Source organism: Hyperolius riggenbachi, chromosome 6 (assembly GCF_040937935.1).
Source record: "Hyperolius riggenbachi isolate aHypRig1 chromosome 6, aHypRig1.pri, whole genome shotgun sequence".
Classification (NCBI taxonomy): domain Eukaryota; kingdom Metazoa; phylum Chordata; class Amphibia; order Anura; family Hyperoliidae; genus Hyperolius; species Hyperolius riggenbachi.
This window is the reverse complement of record NC_090651.1, coordinates 59,520,133-59,543,311: the sequence shown is the minus strand read 5'-3', so window position 1 is coordinate 59,543,311 and position 23,179 is coordinate 59,520,133. Positions and strand designations below refer to the sequence as shown.

General features: G+C 45.3%; 1 protein-coding gene across 15 annotated transcripts in view; it reads left to right on the top strand.

Moving 5' to 3' along the window:
• The window catches only part of NFIA (nuclear factor I A), a 678,234-nt gene that overhangs the window by 215,324 nt on the left and 439,731 nt on the right, over window positions 1–23,179 (top strand). For 5 of the 15 annotated variants that reach the window (XM_068239381.1, XM_068239373.1, XM_068239378.1 and 2 more), the window contains exons 1-2: window positions 18,157–18,303; window positions 21,441–21,972. In XM_068239381.1, coding sequence (XP_068095482.1) covers window positions 18,172–18,303; window positions 21,441–21,972 — 664 coding nt within the window. In that variant the 5' untranslated portion in view covers window positions 18,157–18,171. Of the gene's footprint in view, window positions 1–15,234; window positions 15,503–17,410; window positions 18,131–18,156; window positions 18,304–21,440; window positions 21,973–23,179 lie in introns of those variants that run through there. The other 10 variants (XM_068239383.1, XM_068239382.1, XM_068239380.1 and 7 more) reach the window with 4 other exon arrangements.

Genomic DNA, 23,179 nt, shown 5'->3' with positions numbered 1-23,179 from the left:
AGTTTTGTTTGTGTCCTGAAAAGAAGTTGGGCAGCAGAGAGTAGAAATTTGTAGGAAGCCTGAGGGGAATAGGCTGTTGCTGAGGAGGCCGAGAGGGGGGGGGGGCTTTTACTGTGAAGAGAAGCAAAATGTGACTCCAGTCCCCACAAAACAGGAAAGACTTCCAAAAAGGCTGCTGGCTTTCCCTTCTGTATTCAGTGCTAACAGCCACAGGCCTGGGGTGAACTTCAGATGGCTCTGCGGTGCGGGAAAGCCAACCACCATCCTGAATGCTACAATCATAATAATAGAATGAAAGCCCAACGCCAGCAAAAAAACCAAGTAACTGGATACAGTGATATTTATCCTCAGGTTTACTTAAAAACAAAAACAAAACCTAGCAAACAGTAACTGAGTTTATAAGTAGAGAAAGTTATACTTCTCTTAGTAGAGGGAAGTCACTGGATCCACCAGAGGCTTCCCACGTCATTTTCGAGACCACCGATCAAGCAATTGGACCCTCTGGAAGCTCGCAGCCACAGCATGGCCACACTGTGCAGTCTCAGGATGACTTATGGCTACACGCTAGCTCAGAGCTGCTCGGTGGCAAAAGCCGATCTTGAATGGCTTCCTTCGAGTGTGCAGATGCGAGGCATAGTGTAGCTCAGCTCTTTCTGGTACAGAAGCGGGCCACACGCACACTTTGACAAGCCCTCGTCAAAGCAGTTTGAGGGCTCCCAGCATTAGAACGTGAGGTGGAAAGGGGCTGAGGAAGCTAGAAAAATATACTTATCTATGCAAATGAGGCAGTCAAAGTGGAATTTAGCCTGGTGTCCTGCACGGTAAACAGGAGGCAAAATAGTTTTATCTGGCTGAGGAAACTAAGCTTTTTTACTGCTGAAAGTTGAAAGGGTCACTACTTCTATTTGTTTTTCAGCAGAATGGAGCTGATTTTACATCAGACTGTCACTGCTGCTGCTTAGAACTAACTCTTAAAAATTCAGGACACTGAAAATTAAAAATGACACTCTACGGTATTTTATGTTTTCAATGTTCTATTTGCCATTAGCTCTACATATACAATTATTTATCCTATTTTTTTATGTTCAGTTCAGGTTGGCTTTAAATGATTGAAGGAAAGAAAGTTTTTGAAAGTTTACGGAGGGAAGCAAAATGTTGTTTGGGCAAACATGCACTTTATACATAGCCCAAGCAAATGTCCATGGAAACTTGGTGTAAATAACACACGAGGGGACATTTCTAGGCTTCCCTTGCTGTTATTGCTACAAATTGTTATTTGTCAGTAAGTTGCCTCGGCTAATGCTCTTTGAGGGAGAGCGACAGCTGTCAGCGTTGCTTTCGTTCTCTTAAAATGGCGCCATCTTACAGTTGCTCAGCAATTAATCGCTGGTGGTCGGGCAGTTCTCTGACTGTCACAGGAAAGTTTACAGCACCAAATCAGTGAAAAGAGAGTACCATGGCCAGTGTGTCAGTTGGGTGCCACAGGACTTACATTGTAACAAGAACTCTGGGCAAAATGGTAAAAAAAAAAATAAAAAAAAAATTTGTTCTGCTATTGGTAAAGTCAAAGGAAGATGGTACTTTTACTCCCGTCATCAGTTGTGTTTTCCTGCTAAACAAATATGACTGTACTTTGTGTTTAGTAACCGGGATTTTACAAGCTCAGCTGTAATAGTACAGGTGGGTAGGGTAATCTGAGAGCACCCTGGAGTGAAACCAAAACAGACACCGGGAGCCCCAAAAGTGTAGTATGTCAAACAATTGAAGCAAATGGTGGAGAAGAATGGATACTTACAAAGGGAGGTTGCAGGCGGGCAACCAACCACTGTAGGTGGATGGAGATGCACAAACCTGACTCGGGTGTCCAGTTGAACTGGACGTAGTCGCTCTTGTTGCAAAATGGCTCTAGATGGTTGTAGTGGTAGAAAGCCCTAACCAAAAAGACTACCCCTCCCGAAGGAGGGTGTGTGACACAAAGGGGGATAAGAGGTACTCTTCTCTATAGCCGAGCTGTAGGCACAGCCTAATCTCTCAGCTGTAATAGAATGACTAGAAGAACTGCAAAATGACTTCAGCCATCAGGAGGAATTCAACATTGCCAGCTGGGCATTAGTAGTTAACTACAGGATCACTATCGCAAAAAAAAAAAAAAAAAAAAAAAAGTATAATGCGTATGTACACATTTTTGGTTACAGAGTACCCAGCAAGCTCATAGGGAACCAGAACTCTTAGGCATGTGTAAAGGGCTACAAAGGACCAAAAAATACCTTTGGTTTTAAGAAGGCAAGTGTTTGTTTTTCTACACATTTATGGGAAATGCATTTGTCCCAGATTAAAAAGCAATATAAATTACTTTTCTCCTGTGTTGAGGTCACTTACAGCAGGCAGTTAAAATCTGTCAGAACTGACAGGTTTTGGACTAGTCCATCTCCTTATAGGGGATCTCAGGTTTTGTTTTTCTTTTTATACTGAACAGCCGTTGCTTAGTATAAAATAGTGTGCAAATGGGTAGGCAGGCATGCTAACACATTTGAATAATTGTTTTTGTAAAGCATAAAAGAAACCCTAAGAATCCTCCATGAGAAGATAGACTAGTCCAAAACCTGTCAGATCTTTACTGCCTACTGTAAGCCACAACATAGGAGAAAAGTAATTTATAGTGAATTTTACTCTGAAAGAAATGTACTTTTCTATATGTATGTGTATGCATGTATTATGATTTTTTTGAGATAGTGGTCCTTTAATTACCATTGCTAGAGATGATAGGAAGTGTAGTCCTCTATCCAACAGGCTAACTGTGTAGGAGGCAGCAATAGCCCCTCTCAATATCTCTTCTGCTAGGAGAGGGTAGTGAGGCCAGAATAATTGCCATATATCACCACAGAGAAGCCAAATTTTTTTAGTTATTGTTAGTTAAAGGAAACCCGAGGTGAGAGGGATTTGGCGGCAGGCAGTTATTTCCTTGGAAACAATGCCAGTTGCCTGGCAGCCCTGTTGATCTTCTAGTATAACTAGTATCTGAGTCAAACCCTGGTACAAGCGTATGGCTAATCCAGTAAAACTTTAGTCAGAGGGCTTGATCTGCTGCATTCTTGTTCAGAGTCTATGGCTAAAAGTATTAGAGACACAGGATCAGGAGGACTGAGAGGCATCTGGCATTGTTTAAAAGGAAATAAATATGGCAGCCTCCATATCCCTCTCACCTCAGGTTACCTTTAATGCATACCTTTGATTGCATATACCGGTATTTATTATTCTTACAAGCTGGTGGCGGGTGCTACGCTATGAGAGGCAGGAGTGCGCATGCCATTTCTCTGTATGTCACTTGTACGCCATCCCACCGCACGCTTCATCCAATCAGCACAGTGACTGCAGAAGGGGGCGTGTCCAGAGCGTATGCACACTTGCGGACAGCTTGGAAATTATTAAAGATCGTTATTATTTTACTAGTGGCCATTTAAAAACGGGCGAGGTCTGTCACTAATACACCGTGTGCATGCGTGCGCCCTCACCCGCCTCTTCTGGCCCCGTCCTCCTCCGGCTCTCGGCAGTGTCTCTGCGTCTGTCCCTGCACATGCGCAGTGCAAAAAAGCACGGACACAGGGACGGACGCAGGGACACTTGGAAATTATATATAGAGATGATATGAACTATGTTGTTAATGTTTATAAACTACTAATTTATTTCTTGTTTGTTGCTTGGAGTGCTTGTTGTTGTGGTAATTATGGCTGTGAGGAAGTTGGGCTCCTTGTAAATATCTGCCAGTGTTTCTGTGAGATTTGTGTACTTGTAGCTTTCAGCACTGGCATCATGGGAGCAGTCATCCTCTGGGTATTATCTGGCTGTATTATTATTATTATTTATTGTATTTATAAAGCGCCAACATATTACGCAGCGCTGTATATAATGTGTATTGTGTTTACTGGGTTTCCTTGTATGGTTTGGTTTCTTGAGTTACTTTTACTTTTTTTACTTCCGTTAGTTGGTCAGTAGCCTTGGGGTCCTTCCACACTGCATCTGTTTTGATCTGTCGCAATATAAAACATAATGGCATCACAAGCAATTTTATTTCCATGGTACACTCGCATTGGCGTATCGGAGGTGCAGTGCAGCAGTATCCATTGGTAGAATGCGCAGCATGTTGTTGTGCGTTTACTGGACAACGTGCCCGATTACAGATGCAGTGAAGCATATTTCTGTGTGTTGTACAAGTTGCATCACACTTGTACCGCGCTATGCGACTCTTCATGACAGTTTTTTTTTGCTGACCCAACATGCAGCGGCTTAGCAATAGGGTATGCAAAGGTTGCGACTGCCCCGGGGCCCCTGGATCAGAGGGACCCACTAGGGGCCCTTCATCCATCTTATTAGCTTTTCATAGGTGCTATGCAGGCAATGCACACCTCTGCATGTGCATTGCATAGTAGTAATCCTTAACTGTTTCCTTACTCTGATTACATTTCTCTCTAAGGCCCCATTCACACTAGAGCGTTTTGCCACGATTTTGGCAAAACGATCAAACGCTAGTGCTTTTTAAAAGCGCTAGCGTAATGAAACCCTATGGGCCCTTTCTTACTTGGGCGATTTGCGCTAATCACTGCAAATCGCCCAAAAATGTGAAAAGCAAACACGTCGCCTGCACCATTTTCAGGCAATTTCCTGGCGTGATAGCGCAGAAAAATCATTCCTGCAAAATGCCGGAAAAACATCTCCGGCATTTTGCGTTTCTAAGTGAGAATGGGGCCGAACACTGTAGCTGTCCTTGGTTCGTTTTGGGACTTCATATCAAGAGTGCTTGGAGCCCCATGTAAAACTCACACTGGGATCCAAAGTTGTCCCCATAGAGTTTACATGAGTTCAGAACTACTTGTGTCCCCAAGTGTTTCTTAACACAGGCACATGCGTACTGCACATGCGCTCGTCTTAAGTAGTACTCAGGGATGTGCATACTTCTGCATGAGGAGTGCTGAAGATGTATTTGACCAGCGGGGATAGTGGTGGAACAACTGGAGGGAGAGAGGACCAGGAGGCCTCAATAAGATCCAGAGCCTTACCTCTACATAGGGAAGTCTCTCTCTTTTATTTTTTTCCCCTGGTCCGCTTCAGGTTTATTTTAAAAGAGTAAATTCCATTTGAGGCTATGACCACTGTGAGTGGTTTAGTTCCAACTGTAAAGCATGGTGGAGTATTTTGATCTTTTATAGTATAATCATCCTATACAATAAAATGCAAGTGTCCCTGTGTCATCAACTGAATGGTTGTGTGTCCCAGGCTTTTTTGTACTGAGCATGTGCGCAGCCAGGGCAGTTAGGACACAGGGCCGGCCGGACCTGACAGTTTGCTGTCTGTGGTTCACAGAGGTTCTCATTGCATTGTGGGAAATAAAAGCTTTTTCCAACTGCCAAGCAAGCAGCTCCCTGTGTGCATATACTTCAGACAGTGGTGGGGAATGAGCAAGCGGGACACGTATGTGCGCGCATTGCGGGGGGAGGGGGGGGGGGGGGTTGTAGCAACTGAGACCAAGCACCTGTTCTTTTAACGGGTGGGCCTTTTACTAGTAATACATGATGGTGATAGTAATAGTACAGTACATGAACGCCTGGATAGGGATGTTCAGTGAGATAAAAGTAATTCTGAATTCATAGATTATGCAAATTTTGTGAGCAAATGATGAAGCTTGAAGATGGACGAGCCGAATTCCATCTCTTCTACTGGTCCATTTTCAAGCTGCATAAATTTGCATATAAATTTTGTATAATTCTGCCTCAACTCTATTATTTGAATCTCATTGACATCCCTACTCCTGGGACATGGATCAATAATGAGTCCAATATACAAAAACGAAAGGAATCGGGGAAAACTTTCAGTATGAAACTAGTCTGGACCCGTGATATATTTAAAAGATAAAAACTCATTGCTTTGCTGGCTGCCATTGCTCCTTATTTTCTGCATTTTTCTTGGCATCCGTTGCCGGAGGTCCTTACCAGAGGTCACCGGTTATGAGGGCTGCACAGATACAACGTAAAATGCATGAGCAGCATAAAGCACAGCTTGGCATAGTAAACCATTGAAACATGATGCATAAAACTGTACTGTAAAGTGTTTGAACCAAAGCATATGGCTGAGATGAGGGCCTTGCACAAATGAATGGTGTGTATTGTGCAGAGACTTGTGCAGAAGACGGCTTGTGCAGAGGCCACACTGGCTGCAGAGTGCAGAGACTTGTGCAGAAGACGTCTTGTGCAGAGGCCACACTGGCTGCAGAGTGCAGAGACTTGTGCAGAAGATGGCTTGTGCAGAGGCCACACTGGCTGCAGAGTGCAGAGACTTGTGCAGAAGACGGCTTGTGCAGAGGCCACACTGGCTGCAGAGTGCAGAGACTTGTGCGGAAGACGGCTTGTGCATAGGCCACACAGGCTGCAGAGTACAGAGACTTGTGTGGAAGACGGCTTGTGCAGAGGCCACACTGGATGCAGCGTACAGAGACTTGTGTGGAAGACAGCTTGCGCATTGGCCACACTGGCTGCAGGACTGAGTGCAGAGGCCACACTAGCTGCAGGACTGAATGCAGAGACTTGTGCACTGGCTGCAGGACTGAGTGCAGAGACTTGTGCAGAAAAAGGCTTGTGCGGAGGACACACTGGCTGCAGAGTGCAGAGACTTGTGCAGAAGACGGCTTGTGCAGAGGCCACGCTGGCTGCAGAGTGCAGAGACTTGTGCAGAAGACGGCTTGTGCAGAGGCCACACTGGCTGCAGAGTGCAGAGACTTGTGCAGAAGACGGCTTGTGCATAGGCCACACAGGCTGCAGAGTACAGAGACTTGTGTGGAAGACGGCTTGTGCAGAGGCCACACTGGATGCAGCGTACAGAGACTTGTGTGGAAGACAGCTTGCGCATTGGCCACACTGGCTGCAGGACTGAGTGCAAAGGCCACACTAGCTGCAGGACTGAATGCAGAGACTTGTGCACTGGCTGCAGGACTGAGTGCAGAGACTTGTGCAGAAAAAGGCTTGTGCGGAGGCCACACTGGCTGCAGAGTGCAGAGACTTGTGTGGAAGACGGCTTGTGCAGAGGCCTCACTGGCTGCAGGACTGAGTGCAGAGGCCACACTAGCTGCAGGACTGAGTGCAAAGGCAGGGACGGATCAAGACCAAGTTGCGCCTGGGGCAAGGTCAGGTTTTGGCGCCTAAACTGCCATTCATTTTGCCGCCTTTTTAAGAATTCAACAAACTGCGCCTGGGGCAAGATACCCGCTTGCCCCCCCCAGATCCGTCCTTGTGCAGAGGCCACACTAGCTGCAGGACTGAGTGCAGAGGCCACACTAACTGCAGGACTGAGTGCAGAGGCCACACTAACTGCAGGACTGAGTGCAGAGGCCACACTAGCTGCAGGACTGAGTGCAGAGGCCACACTAGCTGCAGGACTGAGTGCAGAGGCCACACTAGCTGCAGGACTGAGTGCAGAGGCCACACTAGCTGCAGGACTGAGTGCAGAGGCCACACTAGCTGCAGGACTGAGTGCAGAGGCCACACTAGCTGCAGGACTGAGTGCAGAGGCCACACTAGCTGCAGGACTGAGTGCAGAGGCCACACTAGCTGCAGGACTGAGTGCAGAGGCCACACTAGCTGCAGGACTGAGTGCAGAGGCCACACTAGCTGCAGGACTGAGTGCAGAGGCCACACTAGCTGCAGGACTGAGTGCAGAGGCCACACTAGCTGCAGGACTGAGTGCAGAGGCCACACTAGCTGCAGGACTGAGTGCAGAGGCCACACTAGCTGCAGGACTGAGTGCAGAGGCCACACTAGCTGCAGGACTGAGTGCAGAGGCCACACTAGCTGCAGGACTGAGTGCAGAGGCCACACTAGCTGCAGGACTGAGTGCAGAGGCCACACTAGCTGCAGGACTGAGTGCAGAGGCCACACTAGCTGCAGGACTGAGTGCAGAGGCCACACTAGCTGCAGGACTGAGTGCAGAGGCCAGTGCAGAGGCCACACTGGCTGCAGAGTGCTGAGACTTGTGCAGAGGCCACACTGGCTGCAGAGTGCTGAGACTTGTGCAGAGGCCACACTGGCTGCAGAGTGCTGAGACTTGTGCAGAGGCCACACTGGCTGCAGAGTGCTGAGACTTGTGCAGAGGCTGCACTGGCTGCAAGACTGAGCGCAGAGACTTTGCAGCCAGTGTGGCCTCTGCATGAGTGCTGAGACTTGTGCAGAGGCTGCAGGACTGAGTGCAGAGACTTGTGCGGAAGACGCTTGTGCAGAGGCCACACTGGCTCAGGAGTGCAGAGCCTTGACAGACTGTGCTACCAAACTTTAGATAATTCATTCTTTCTCTGTACATTTAGGTAAAGTTGAAGACTATCCCTGGGCAGACATGGTTTTATTAGTCCTGTGTAGGCACTTGGTGCCAGAGACTCCTTTGTGTTATGTAGAGAGCCTAGATTTACTATTGTCAAATACTTGATCAGGAGCCAATCCGTCGGCCTGTTGTGAACTCTCTCTGCTGAATTAAAGGGATTTTAGTAGCAGACACCAGCTTTGGGCACTTGTATGGTGTTTTCTTAAATACATGAAATTCCATAGCATTTTAGTAAGAGGGCTTTTTGGTCCATTGTAGCCCCTTAAACACATCAATGAGTTCTGGTTCACCATGAGCTTGCTGGGTAGTCTGTATCTCTTAAATACATGAAAACCCCTGTATGGCGTTTGTGCGTGTTTAAAGCCTGTATGTCAGCACACTCATATTTTTGTATGCCCTTTGTGTGCATTTTGTTTGCGGTTTAGCGTCATACATTGATGTCCTAAAATATTACACCCAATAACGCCAGTGATCTGCACTGTGACATTGCAGTCTGAAGCCTACTACACACTTTCAATTTCGATAAGGCAATGACTGGCCAATTTTACCACCTCCATGTAGCATGAGGGCCTACTGACTTTGAATACTGTGAATTGATTCTGCATGTAAGTTCTTCTTCTACCTGGAAGTTGTAAAATTGGCCAACGATTGGCATGTCAAAATTGTGTGTGTGTGTGTGTATACCACATCTTGAGGTTTTCAGAGGGTTCTTTTGGAGAGGGAAATGTGGCTATTTAATTAACCACCTTTTGACACAAAATTGTAAAATGCAACCGGGTGTTCTGATAGTATCATATCCATGCCTAAAGCTGTTTAAGGCCTAGTTTACACAGAGGTAGCATGGTGGTGTAGTGGTCATCACTCTCGCCTTACAGCGCTTGGTCCCCCAGTTTGAATCCCAACCAGGTCACTGTCTGCACAGAGTTTGTATGTTCTCCCCGTGTCTGTGTGGGTTTCCTTTGGGCACTGTGGTTTCCTCCCACGTCCCAAAAAACCTACAGAAATTTTAATTGGCTTCCCCCTAAATTGGCCCTAGACTACGATACATATACTACACGCTACATACATAGACATATGACTATGGTAGGGATTAGATTGTGAGCTCCTCTGAGGGACAGTTAAAGGGAACCAGAGACGACATAAAGAAAATATTTTATACATACCTGGGGCTCCCTCCAGCCCTATACCCACTGATCGCTCCCACACCGTCGTCCACCGCTGCCTGCAACTACGAGAACCGGCTCCCGTCACTGACGTCAGCGGAGCCAGGCTATGCAGGAGAAGTGCGCCCTCTACGTATCTCTCCAGCGGTTGCTGGAGAGATGCGCAAAGAGCGCACTTCTCCTACGCTAGACCGGCTCCGACTGACGGAAGAGCGGGGAGCTGGTTCTCGTAGCTGCGGGCAGCTGAGGACGGCGGGGTGGGAGCGATCCGTGCGTATAGGGCTGGAGGAAGCCCCAGGTATGTATAAAATATTTATTTCGGCTCTGGTTCTCGTTAAGTGACAAGACAATATACTTTGTACAGTGTTGCGGACGATTTTGGCACGATAGAACTACTAAATATTAATAATAATGTGTGAAATCTCCATTTGTGGCAGTACGCATGAGTACAATGACGTACTACCATGTTTTGAGGGTGTTGAAGTAGCGTGTGGGGGTCTCTGGACTGCTTCACAAGGGGAAAAATGGTGCATGACCGCGCTCAATCACAAAGGCGACTAAATGCCTTCTGTAAATGATGCCATTATTTGTGTGATGTGGGAGACCGCTAGTGCTTCTGAGAGAAAAACAAAAAAACACGACCGTGATTAAATAAAGGCTGAACGTATTTATTTTTATTTTTTATCTTTGTGTGGACAGGAATATCTGTCCATTTTCTGTATAGTATATAAACATACCCTCACTGGCATAACAAGATGGCAGCACAGCAGTCTGTTTTTTTTTGTTTTGTTTATTTTTTGAGGCCTGCTGCTCCCAAGTGGTTAATTTCTGGGCAGTGTGAGCCACTGCTGTTTATAAGACTCCGCGTATGCTTAGACAGTAATTTGTGTGATAACTTTTCTTTCCCTCTTCTCTGTGGCTTGGACAAAAGTCAGAAGGAGAGCCAAAATCTAGTATCTAGGAAACATGGGGGTGTTACAGCTAAAAGAAGGAATCGTTTTGTGGCCTCCCTGCACCTCCACTGGATTTCCTGAATATACTAATAGTTAAACAGATGGGGTTTAATGAGTAGAAGGAGAAGGGAAAAAAAATCCCCACAAGTTTGCGAGGCAAGCTATAGCGGTGGCAGGACACCGTGCCAAAATATGGCGCGCAGTAATTACAGTTTACACAACTTCAAAACTTTCCTTTTTGGCTTACTTTCTCTGGTTTCAATATTGTGGTGTAAATAGATAGAAGATGCAGAAGATATCTTGTGATGCAGGATCCTGGGTTAGATTATAGAGCAAACGTCACTGCACACACACAAGGATTGCTTTATGCCGGTCTCTCCGGCAGTCTGGGTCGTCTTTTACCTCCCCCTGGGCAGTGGTGGAACTACAAGCCCCAGCAAGCCATGCTGGCCTAAATTTATGAACACATTTTGGTCGATTGTGACCATTTTTACTGTACCTAATATGTTTCACTTCTGCTCTCACCATCCACTGAGATGAGTCTAGTTTGGCCTATTGCTTAAGTTTCCAGCAGTGCCCCCCTCCCCTCTCCATAGGACAGGATGTGCCGTTGGCAGACAGCCCAGCAAAGATGTCTGCACTGCGATGGCTGCCAAACTGTCACCTGAATTCTGACAAAAGATTCCGGCAATAAAACTACAGCGCAACGTAGTCTAGGCCCCTGATTGACTGTAGGCATGTTGTGTTACAACACATCACGCAATCTGTAAGTTACAACACATGCGTAGTTTGAAGAACACGATTAACATAGATGCAGGATGCCCACAATGCACATTGTTTAGAAATGCGTCGTGGGCGGCCCCTCTACGCGTCGTGGGCGGCCCCTCTGTGGGTTGTGGGCAGCCCCTCTGTTGGGTGGAAGTTGCCCCCTATATGCACAACACCAGTGTCATGCCACGGCCTGTGTCAAGCTCTTGCAGCAACACTCAGCCGGTCTAAAGAAGCAGTTAACAGGCAGTTGAGCTAACTGCTTATGTGAATGTGCCATTAAGATGGCCCATCCACTGTTCAGTAGCTAATATGGCAGATTACTCTCAGATTGAAAATGGATTATGGTGTAGTCGTGTGTTATCTCATTGCTTCACTTAAAGTGGGATAAAACTCTGACATAACATTCAATAAAAATGTGTTTTCCTACTTTTTCATTACCCATAGTTACTATATTTGTGTTTTATTTTTTGCACAAGTTATATTGTCTGTCTACAAATTACCCAAAGTACAGTTTATCTGCTCTGAAAGCTGCCATTGCATTTTGTTGCATAGCTGCTGTATTTATATATTGCAATCTAGCTAGTGCTCATTTATCACCTCTTTCTGCTTCTCAGCTCAGTGCAGTTCAGTTTCAGCGCTGCTGGCTGTATACTAAATGTATCTAACAGAGAAATATAAACAAAAGATAATGTTATCACCTCTTTAGGGCGAGATTGGCCAAATACTGGTAATATGGCAAGGTGGACCACATAATATGGCCAGGTTGGCCAAATACTGGTATTATGGTGAGACAGACCACATAATATGGCGAGGTGGACCACATAATGTGGCAAGGTTGGCCACATACTTGTAATATGGCGAGGTGGACCACATAATATGGCGAGGTGGACCACATACTGGTAATATGGCGAGGCGCACAGGATTCAGCCCGAGAGCTCGGAGTTCGACAACTGTGCGCTCAACATTACATGCAACAGTACCATGGTGCACGTTCACTGGCAGATCAGTGGTTGAACCATGTGGCAGCCATGCGTTTCAACCGTCCTTATAAATGAGCCAATACAAACCTGGTCCATGGTATGGAACAACAGTTAAGACATGTCTGTTGCATGGGATAAGTCACAATAGTGTAGCATTAAAATTATTACTTGTCTAACTTGTGTCTCGTGTAGAAGTCATGCATGCGGTGTGCAGGGCTGGCCCGCTCATGAGGGCGAGGTGAAACATTTGCCTCAGGCGGCAAACTTCTAGGGGCGGCACCCGCCCGGGGGGGCCGGCCGCCGAGCCGGAGGGGTAGCGGGCAGGTCGGGGGTATTGGGCCTAGCGGTGGGGAGGGGGGGTCGGACCCCCCCCCCCCTCGCCTGAGTCCCCCGATCTGCGCACTTTTCAAGCCTGTAATTAGGAAGCAGCCGCTGCCAGATCGTAAGAGGCACGGGCGGGGAGGACTCACCTTTTCCGCGTTCCAGCGAGCGCTTCACTGACGTCACTTCCTGCATCGCCGCCCACTGTATTGTAAGTGGACAGCGATGCAGAAAGTGACGTCAGTGGAGCGCACGATGGAACGTGGATCAGGTGAGTCCTCCCCGCCCGTGCCTCTTATGATCGGGCAGCGGCTGCTTCCTAATTACAGGCTGGAGGGGAGCGCAGATCGGGGGACCCAGGCGAGGGAGGGGGTCCGACCCCCCCCTCCCCACCGCTAGGCCCAATACCCCCGACCTGCCCGCTACCCCTCTGGCTCGGCGGCCGCGCCCCCCCCCCCCCCCCCGCACCCACGGACGGGCAGGAGGGGGGGGGGGGGACGGCGGCGGCAGCAGCTTTCACCTAAACTTGCCTCAGGTGGCAAAAAGTCTAGGGCCGGCCCTGGCGGTGTGCATTCAGTCACCACAGTGCACAGAACGGACACCGGACATGTCTAAATGGATCCAATGTTTAACAAAGGAGTCATTGACGTGTCGGAGCTGGTTCACGCTAGAGAAGAAACCAGTTCTAAGTCCTGAAGAGATGCTAAATTATTGTCACCTGACACAATTGGTGATCGTCTGGGGTGACTTTTTTTTTTTTAACATTATACAGATCTGCTTAAACTACAGGCAGGCATATTGTTTTGTTATATGGATTGGACAATGGCGGTCTTTCATCTGATGTGGCATAGCGGATCACCAATCAGCACTGTGGGACTTTTGAACTGATGCAAAATAGTGGCCTGACGTCATCACTAGTGATCATCTTGGTTGATGAAAATCTAGTGTTGTCCCTTAGCTGGTTTACATGTATTGATATCATAGGCAACTTCCACTCCGTTGATTGAATTTTCCAGTGATTTGTTGCCCCTTACATGTGATCTGTTGCCCCCTGCATGCCCGATCGATCAAGATTTAATAAATTTTGGACCAGTTTATAAATCAAAAGGTTGTTTAGGCATGTTAAAAAATTTCAGAATGTGTGAGATAATGCTAAATACACACAATGCAATTTGACAGGAACCAGACTATTATTTCTAAGTCCGATCTGCTTCCATTCGATAACGAGATCGATTTTCTGAAGTTATCATGGGAAAATCTATCCCGTGACTGGGAGTAGTTTGGACATGCACACACAATAGAACTTCCTGTCAGTTTACCCATCCACTGGACGGGAAATTGCATCATGCGTACCAGCATTAGAGCTGAGGGAGCTCAGCAGGTCAATCGATCCTCGAGAGGACGAGTTGGTAGAACTGATCATTACTACGCAATTGACTTTCAAACGATCACTTGACGTGACATATTGAGGTGATATTGACTTGTGTATGGCTTGCATTGGTGTTAATGAGGGGTGTCTGCATATGAACTGGCATGAGGGCAGTTGCGTGGCATGGCATGTCTAGACTTGGTTGCCCTATATTGTGTTCAACTTGTAATGGACAGATGGACGAATAGCCAGATGGATAGGTGGATCAATAAGCAATAGAGGGCCGATGGATCAGTTAGCAATAGAGGGATGAATGGATGGATAGGTGGATCAATAAGCAATAGAGGGTGGATGGATCAGTTAACAATAGAGTGAGGAGTGGATGGATAGATGGATCAATAAGGAATAGATGGATAGGTGGATAAATGAGCAATAGAGGGATGGATGGATAAGTGGATCAATAAGCAATAGAGGGCTGGTGAATCAGTTAGCAATAGAGGGATGAATGGATGAATCAGTTGGCAATAGATGGATAGGTGGATCAATAAGCAATAGATGGATGAATGGATGGATAGGTGGATCAATAAGCAATAGATGGATGAATGGATGGATAGGTGGATCAATAAGCAATAGATGGATGAATGGATGGATAGTTGGATCAATAAGCAATAGATGGATGAATGGATGGATAGGTGGATCAATAAGCAATAGATGGATGAATGGATGGATAGGTGGATCAATAAGCAATAGATGGATGAATGGATGGATAGGTGGATCAATAAGCAATAGAGGGATGGAATGGATAGATAGGTGGATCAATACTCAAGAGATGGATGGATGGATATATAGTTATTGTAGAGATATATACAGACTGCTAGATTGAGAGAGAGGCGTTGATAGAATAACATAAATAGTTACTAATTAACAGTCACCTATAAAAAAGGGAATTACACATAAGAGCATTGCAAAAAGCAGCAGAGATGGATTTGTTATTCTTTTTGTGTGGAGGGAGGAGATCGGTGCAGGTCCCGGAAAAGAGTTTGCATACTTCTACATTTAACTCCTACATCACCCCCTTGTCTCCTCCGGTGCCGATCTCCTCCCCTGCAGCAGGGAAGGGGTTACCCCCCCCCCCCCCTCCCTCTTCCCCGAGCCGGTTGCACCGCCACCCCCAGGTCTGATCCGGGACTATTTCATGTATTGATCAGTGGCTGTGCATGATCAGGCTGTGCTGCGATCAGAGCGGAGAGGGGGGGGACAGGGGGTGGTGGGGGTTGGGTGCCTCCTCTGCTCAGAGCTGCAGTATCCGGAAAGTTATTCCGCCAGCTCCCAGCCGAGGACTGGACCAGGGCACGGCCAGCTGCAGCACCAGCCCAGGCGGCTGCAGGGGGAGCTGCCCCGGGAGGAGAGGCTCGGGGACGGGGGTGAGAGTTCGGCTCATGGAGCGGCGGGGCTGCAGTTTGCAGAGTTGGGAATGTGAAAGCGAGAAGAAGAAGCAGCAGCAGCCGTGATCCTTGTTCTGCCTCTGCCTGGCTGCTTCCCCCCCGGCCACAGCTCAGCATGTACTCCCCTCTCTGCCTCACCCAGGTAAGTTACTTTCCTGCCGCTGCTGGGCCTGCACATGGCTCATGGCGCCCCGGTGCCAGCAGCCCTGCACGTGTCTGGAGTGCTGGGTGCCCCGCAGTGTGCCAGGCAGCCGGGCACAGCTCCTGCTGACAGGCTAGCCTCTGCACTGGCACTTCTTCTTCTCTGATGCCCACTGGCTGCATTGTGGGCACTGCCTGGCAGAAGGGGGCATCTGAGCCATGGATGTCTGTAGAAGAAGGGGCACTAGTGGGTATTTGCCCCCATGGAAGACTGAATGCTGCCCTGGTGGATGCAGCCTGCACGTGTCTGGAGCACAGGGTGCCAGGCAGCTGGGCACAGCTCCTGCTAGGCTAGCCCCTGCACTGTCACTTTTATTCTCTGATGCCCACTAGCTGCATTGTGGGCACTGCCTAGCAGAAGGGGGCATCTGGGCTATGGGTGTCTGTAGAAGAGGCACTAGTGGGTATTTGCTCCCTGTAAGACTGGTCTGCACTTTTTTTATATATATTTTTTTTAATTTTTACTATGCATTTTTAAATGGCACTGACTCTTTCCGCATCGCTTTACCCCGGATAATTCGCATCATGTGAGCTCACAATCTAATGTCCCTACTATGTAGTCCTTGTCTAATATCCTATCTGTTATATAGAACCACATGCTTGCCAAAACCTACAGTTAACCTCTTTGTAAGAGGAAACAAGAATGCCCAGAGGAAACCCGTGCAAAGCTTAGAGCGTATACAACCTCCATGCAGCTAGTGTCCTGGCTGGGACTCAAATCTAGGACCCCAGTGCTGCAAGGCAAGAGTGCTAGCCACTCAACTACCATGTTGCCCACTAGCCACTCTAATACCATGTTGCCCATTTCTGTGGTGTGGCAATGCAGGCAGTATAGAGACAATTTATAATAGAAAATAAAGCCCTAAATATAATTTACAGTCTTTCTGGCTTTTTGCTACTTATTCAAAACCCCCCCCGTAAGCCACATTTCCCAGAGGAAAACTTCCTAGGTGCCCCTGCTCAGTACTATCATGCCTCCAGTCTGCATTCTCTTGCTGCACACCATTGACATTGGCCATGAAGTTGTTGTGCCTGCAGGAGTGAAAGTTGTCTTCTGCTGACTCTTGGCTCGTCATGTGTGTGTACGCTGCTGGATGAGTGTGTCTGACTGCTGTCCAGATAAGTGCTGGAAGCCAGCTTCCTGGTGACTGGGACTCCTGGCTGCTGTGGTCTTTGTGTCACTTTTGGTCGCTTGTTGTAGGAGATTGTCTGGGGAACAGTTAAGTTTTTTTGCCGGGATCTGGGCACTGACAGTGTTTTGGTGTTGCAGTCCAAGAGCTGTGTGTGACAGTGTCCATGTGTGGGCAGGCTGATTACAGCATGTGCCATTGTGCACCCTGATTGTAGCGGTGCTGGCAGTTCAGTGTATGGGTGCATGTGTTGGTGGTTTTTACCTGCAGGGTAGTTTTTGTGCGCGGTTCGGGTGCAGCGCTGTGTTTTTGTGTATGTTTGTCAGTGTGTTAGTTGGCAGTTCAGGCGTATCCATGCATGCTGCAGTTGTGCTTGTGCTTGTGTCTGTGTTTTGTTCTGTTTTTTTCTTTTTTTGAATATGCATGCATGGGTTCTTTTGTTGCAGGGCAGTTTTTGTGTATCGGTGCATGTGCCAGTTGTGTTAGCTGCAGGGCAGCAGATACTGTGCACTGGTGCCAATGTCAGTTCTGCTGACTGCAGGGCAGATACTCTGCTGAGTTGTTGGTGATGGGGCAGAGTGCATGCGTCAGTTGTGGTCTTATGCTGGCAGTTTTTGTGTATGCACGCATGGGTCAGTTTTGTTGCATGGGTCAGTTGTTGCAAGGGATGTATTGTGTACCAGTGCCCATGTGTAAGTAGCTTTAGTTGCATTGTGTAGTGAGCTTAGTACTACTTAACAGCATCATTGCCTGTTAGTTTTATATTGCAATAAGCGCTTAGTATTTACTACAGTATACTAGTTTAACCTAGTAACCTGCTTTTGAACTGGTTCGCTATGCGTATGAACTGGTTGGTTTTAGTATAGTTCATTCATTTTGGCATGGCAAGGGTTAAATGCCATATAGTCTGCTTAAGATCTGCTTTCACCAATGCAGTGTGTATATGAGATAGTTACCGATCATAGTGGGAGCTGGTTAGTTGCACATTTGAATGGTTGGATGTATTGGTGTGAGACTCTAATCTATTGAATTGTTGTAGGGTGCCTGTAAGTTGGCTGCTTGCAGCATGCGTGGTCTGGCTGGTTGTACTGCTGAGTGAATGCATTGTGCAGCAGTGGTGAATAGGTGGGCAAGTTAGATGTTATTACATACTGTGCATGCTGGGTATATGCAGTACAGTGATTGTGTGTGTCAGCTACCCCCAGTACAATGTATTAGATGATTTCCTCACACAGTGAGTGTGTGTGAGTGTGTCTCAGTCAGTCAGTGAGTGTGTGTGTGTGGGGGCTGGTCCTTGCCGTGCTGTGTCTATGTTCTCGGGGCCAGTACAGAGCTGTCTCTCGCCCCCTCTAGTCGCCGACTACCACCCAAGGGGGATGACTTCCACGTGCAACTTTTTCTACCAGGCAGACCTCACCTTGTGCGGAGCAAGACCAGTGGTAGCGTCTCCTGTACTTCAGGCGGGTGCTGGGGGGGGCTCATGGCACTTGGGTTGGCAGTGGGCACAGGAGGTGAGGTGGAAGTGGCTTTGGCAGACCGATCCTCCACATTCCTTCCTGGTTTGAGATGCTCGCCACCAGTCCCCTCCGCCTGGCCAGCGCCAAGTGTCTGGGTACTGTGCACTTATCTCTACATATGCCTGTGTTGTTTTCATTTTTTAGGATGGGATCAAATAGCCTATCGCTTCTCTAGCATGCTCGTTGTAGCCCTTGGGTGAGGGGTGTGTGACAAATTATATTGCAAACCTGCAATTAAAAATGAAATAGCACTTTGGAAACTATGACTTGCTTGCCAAAACCTACAGTAACTGATAACATGTTAGGTACTAGGAAGTCAGTCATAGAGCTTTCTCTGTTGTTTTTTTTTTTCTTTTCAATTACGATTTTTTTTTAAAGGTGCAATGTGTCATTAAATATTGTATAGTTTTGTACTTCGGCCAGGTTGAAGTAGAGTTTTAACACGGCTAGCAAAAAATATGCTTTGCAGGCTGGGATTTTAGGCCTAGCAATATTTCGTATGTGCAGGCAAAATATACAGCACATGGTCCAATGTTAATTGTGCATGGGTTAAAATTTATATAGAAACAGGACTGTTGTCTAGATTAAGATGGGGAGGAGTGTGTGCTTTATTTTATAATATAATGTGATTTTTTGTAATCCTAATATTTTTTTCTGATTACACTTTTAAAAAAAATATTACTGTAAAACTTCTCTCAGCAGCATTTCACCGAACTTTTTATTTTTCCTGATTTGTTGATTTATGTATAGTTTTGGGAAACTTTGTAGTCTGACCGTAAATTAATCAGCATACTGTTTGAATAACGATATGATGTAAGCTATTAATTTTTATCACGATGGCGGTAACGTTGCTATAAAGTCTCCGTACAAAATTATGATATGTGGCCAGAGTATTATTAGATGCGCAGTTTCAAAAATATTCGCTGATAATATTTTAACCCTTAATGGGAAACGTGCTGGTGGACCCTTATTTCCACCTAAGCTGCTTAGAGTGGCATGCAAGCTTTTTGGCACTTTCTTGGTTAATGCTGAGATTCTTCTCGGTATAGGTGAAGTAGGCTGCCTGCAGCTTAAACCTTTTCAGACCCGAACTCTTTGCAGTGCATTTATGAGAATGCAAGACCCGTGCTGTTTAGAAAGTACAGCTGTCTGTTGCTCTAAATTCTTTTTTTGGTTTTCCCTTAGAGAAGGGCATTGGTGAAGTGTTGTGATGTTTTTGATTACTTGCTTATCACACATTTCTGAATTTCATCGTAAAGCAAATATTCCTCCTCGAAAGTGCGGGAACATTAAAAATGCTGTGTTTTTAGTGATCTGTATTCACCAGAATTATATTTTTGCTGTGTTCACTGAACTTTTACTTTGGGACTGGTTTACTGCTGTATCTAAACTTTTCCTTTGCTGAGCAATACTATTATGTAAACTGAATTCTGTACAGGCTGTGGAGGCCTGTGTATTTTACCTTGTAGTGCTTTTGTGAGTGGTTGTGATTTAGATTTGTGGTGTTTTTTTAATGGTGTGTTGGACAGAGGCTTGCACTGTTGTATAGCTATGGATCTTGAATATTTAATAAGTGGGGTAGAATGTATACTTTCCCTCTAACATCTTTTGTTATGTACACTGACAACTTTTACATCAGTGTAAAAAAATAAAATAAATCTATGGCCCATAGGACTATGCCTTTTAGATTAATTTTACAGTATATATATATTTTTTTAAGTATGCGGTTAAAAAAAAAAGTTGTGACTTCTCCAATTTTGTGTGTTCGCTTTTGACATTTTATAGACTCAATTTTAATGTAAAAATATTAATTTCCACTGTTGAGGTGTGTTTTTATTTTTGGCGAACAGGTGTAGTGTATTTTACATTTGACTCTGCTCTCAAGCAATGGCTTTGAAATGTATAGTATATTTATTCCCTGATATAAACACCTGATTTCTGACGCCTAAGAACTACTATAACACCCCTGACTGAAATTCTGGCCTTTTGGTTTTTGTGCTAAAATATTTTACACTTGTGTAATAATTCATCAACTATTTACCAACCTGAACAATTCCCCAAAATTTTATTTAAATTTTTTTTTTTTTGTAAAGTAGGTAAACCTGAAACTCTGCAATCACTAAGGCACACTTTTGCTATAAAGACGTATAGGTTATGATTTATATTGCACGTTGTCTGATGTCCTAGGATATTTAATGTTGAGGCATCTCTTTTGAAACCATTGCAGATTTTATGCAACGTAAATATTTTACTTCTTGTAACGTCGATCCTGAACTCTTGCTCATAATGGCCTCAACTCAGTTTGTTTTGGACGCACGTTTTTTGCAATCTGCACAATGAAGCTTGCATTTTGGATGCATAATGTACTTATGGGTATAGGCCCCATATTTATTAATGTATTTTTTAAATGGCTGACCTTTCCCATGATAATTTTGCTGTGTAATGTGGCTGGACTGTGCTTTCAAACCATAATTGATTTTTGAAAGTTTTTTTTGTTGTAGTTTTTGTTTCAACAAAGTAAAGCTCTACTTAGGGGATGTTTAATAGTAATAGGCTAAATGCTTTACTTTTAGGTATATTTCAAACCTCTCCTGTAGTCTTTAACCCCATACTATTTCAACTGTGCTCCTGATCATTGGTCAAGCACTAATTCAATAATTAAGTGAGCATTTTTTAATTTTTATAGTCGACAGTTCAGGCCAAGTGGTGTAGGTATGCAGAGAAACTGGAGCTCACAAGTACTTTTCCTAGTTTAAAAAAAGGTAAAACTTAGAAATAGTTGCACAGCAAAGATTAAACTTTTCACTGTATTTGTGGATTTTTTGGGTGTAAACTCATCTTTCCTCTGGTGTATGCAGACTGTGATTCCACTTTCAAATATTGATGTTCTTGCATTTGCTGGGGTGAAAAGGAAGTGCTGGGTCTTTGTATACAATTAACAAAAGGACCGGACAAAGCCCGACGCCTGCTTGTCACCACTTAGCCGGCCTCTAAGTCCTGAAATCACCTTTTTGTTAAATTGTCAAGTACAAAATCGGCCAGGAAATTATATTTGTAAAGAAAACCCTTCCTTTGATGATGGCTTAATCTGATTTTACGCTATAAATATTTTTGTTTTTATCTACTTTTTTACTTTGCCCAAAATGATTTTATTTTTTTTTGTTTTGTTTTTTTTTTGTTCTGTTTTTATTGATTATTAAATATTAATATAATTTTTTCCCCCACCTCACAGGATGAATTCCATCCCTTTATCGAAGCACTTCTGCCTCACGTCCGAGCGTTTGCCTACACCTGGTTCAACCTACAAGCCCGAAAACGTAAATATTTTAAAAAGCACGAAAAGCGCATGTCGAAAGAGGAAGAAAGGGCAGTGAAGGACGAATTACTGAGCGAAAAACCCGAAGTTAAACAAAAATGGGCATCCCGTCTCCTGGCAAAGCTAAGGAAAGATATTAGGCCTGAGTATCGGGAGGATTTTGTACTTACCGTTACCGGTAAAAAGCCTGCGTGTTGTGTTCTGTCCAACCCCGACCAGAAGGGAAAAATGAGAAGAATTGACTGCCTCCGCCAGGCGGACAAGGTCTGGAGACTGGACCTAGTGATGGTGATTTTATTTAAAGGAATCCCTCTCGAAAGTACTGATGGCGAACGTCTTGTAAAGTCTCAGCAATGTTCTAATCACGGGCTTTGCGTACAGCCCCATCACATAGGAGTTTCGGTGAAAGAACTTGATTTGTATTTGGCTTACTTTGTACACTCAGCAGGTAAGTGTCTTTTTCGCTACCTCACTGAACTTGCAGTTCTGGCCAAGTTTACTTTATTGGCTTGCAGTCTGTGCCTATCTGTGCCTTCTTGCAGCGAGAGCAAGTTTTCTTAGGCTTGTATAACATTGAGGCATGTGCCAAGAGATTGTAAAGTTGGTGACCAAGATTTGGTATGTGTCCATTTTGGCATTACATAACTCGTGTAATAACGATACATGCGGTTGTTGTAATAAAGTTTTGCTATAATTGTATCAGTGTGTTTGTTTTTGGCGGCCAGTTAGTGTAGAAGGTGTTTTATTCATCCAATCAAAAACAAAAAATTATATAATTTTTTTTTCAATATATTATATTTTTATCCAGTCACCTATTTGGCATGTGGGGCTTTCAGGTATGTTAAAGTAGATCACCAGTATCAAGTAATTTTTCCTTCAAAAAAAGATACACATTTTTATAAGTCTGTTTTTCTTTTATCTCCATCTCTTGTGTGGGCAGGTTGCACCTTTTTTTTTTTTTTTTAATGCTGAGAGATATGAGGGCACCAGCATATAGACTCTGTGGCTTTAGGACATGACGGAGTGCCATTTGTCGTCAGGTAATGCAAATAGAGCAGACATGGAATAGCATGTATTCTAGGTAAAACTGGTGTATGAGTTTAAAACGTTTAGCACTCCTGAATTTAATGCTGAATTTGTAAACCTCACTGCATCTCCTACAACAGGTCCGCTTTAAAAAAAAAAAGTCTTTATGCACGATTGTTGCCTCCCCCCCCCCCCCCCCCCCCATATTCAGCGTACGTTGCATTATGACGTTCGCAAGCTGTTTGCTTGTGTGTCACTGGCTGCGTTACCTCATTGCTGGCTTGTGAGATTGGCCTGTGGAACAAGAGACATTTCAGGACAGACTTGTGTAAACAAAAGTTTGGACTGTGTGCCTTTTTTTTTTTTTTCAATTTCGCAACGTAGCAAAATCCGCTGACATTTTTGAGCCTTAATCCGCTGTTAAGTGTAATGTAATTAATCATAATTCTAATGCAGGGAAAATCGCATACACAACCTGCCCCAGCATTTAATAAATATATTTACTAAGCGGAAGGCTGAACAGCTTATCTTGGAGAACTTCTGGAGTAGAGTTGGTTGATTTGGTATGTAGGCCACAGCCTGTGCTGGAGTAGGGTTTGAGATGCAGCACCAAAGCCTACATTGTTTGA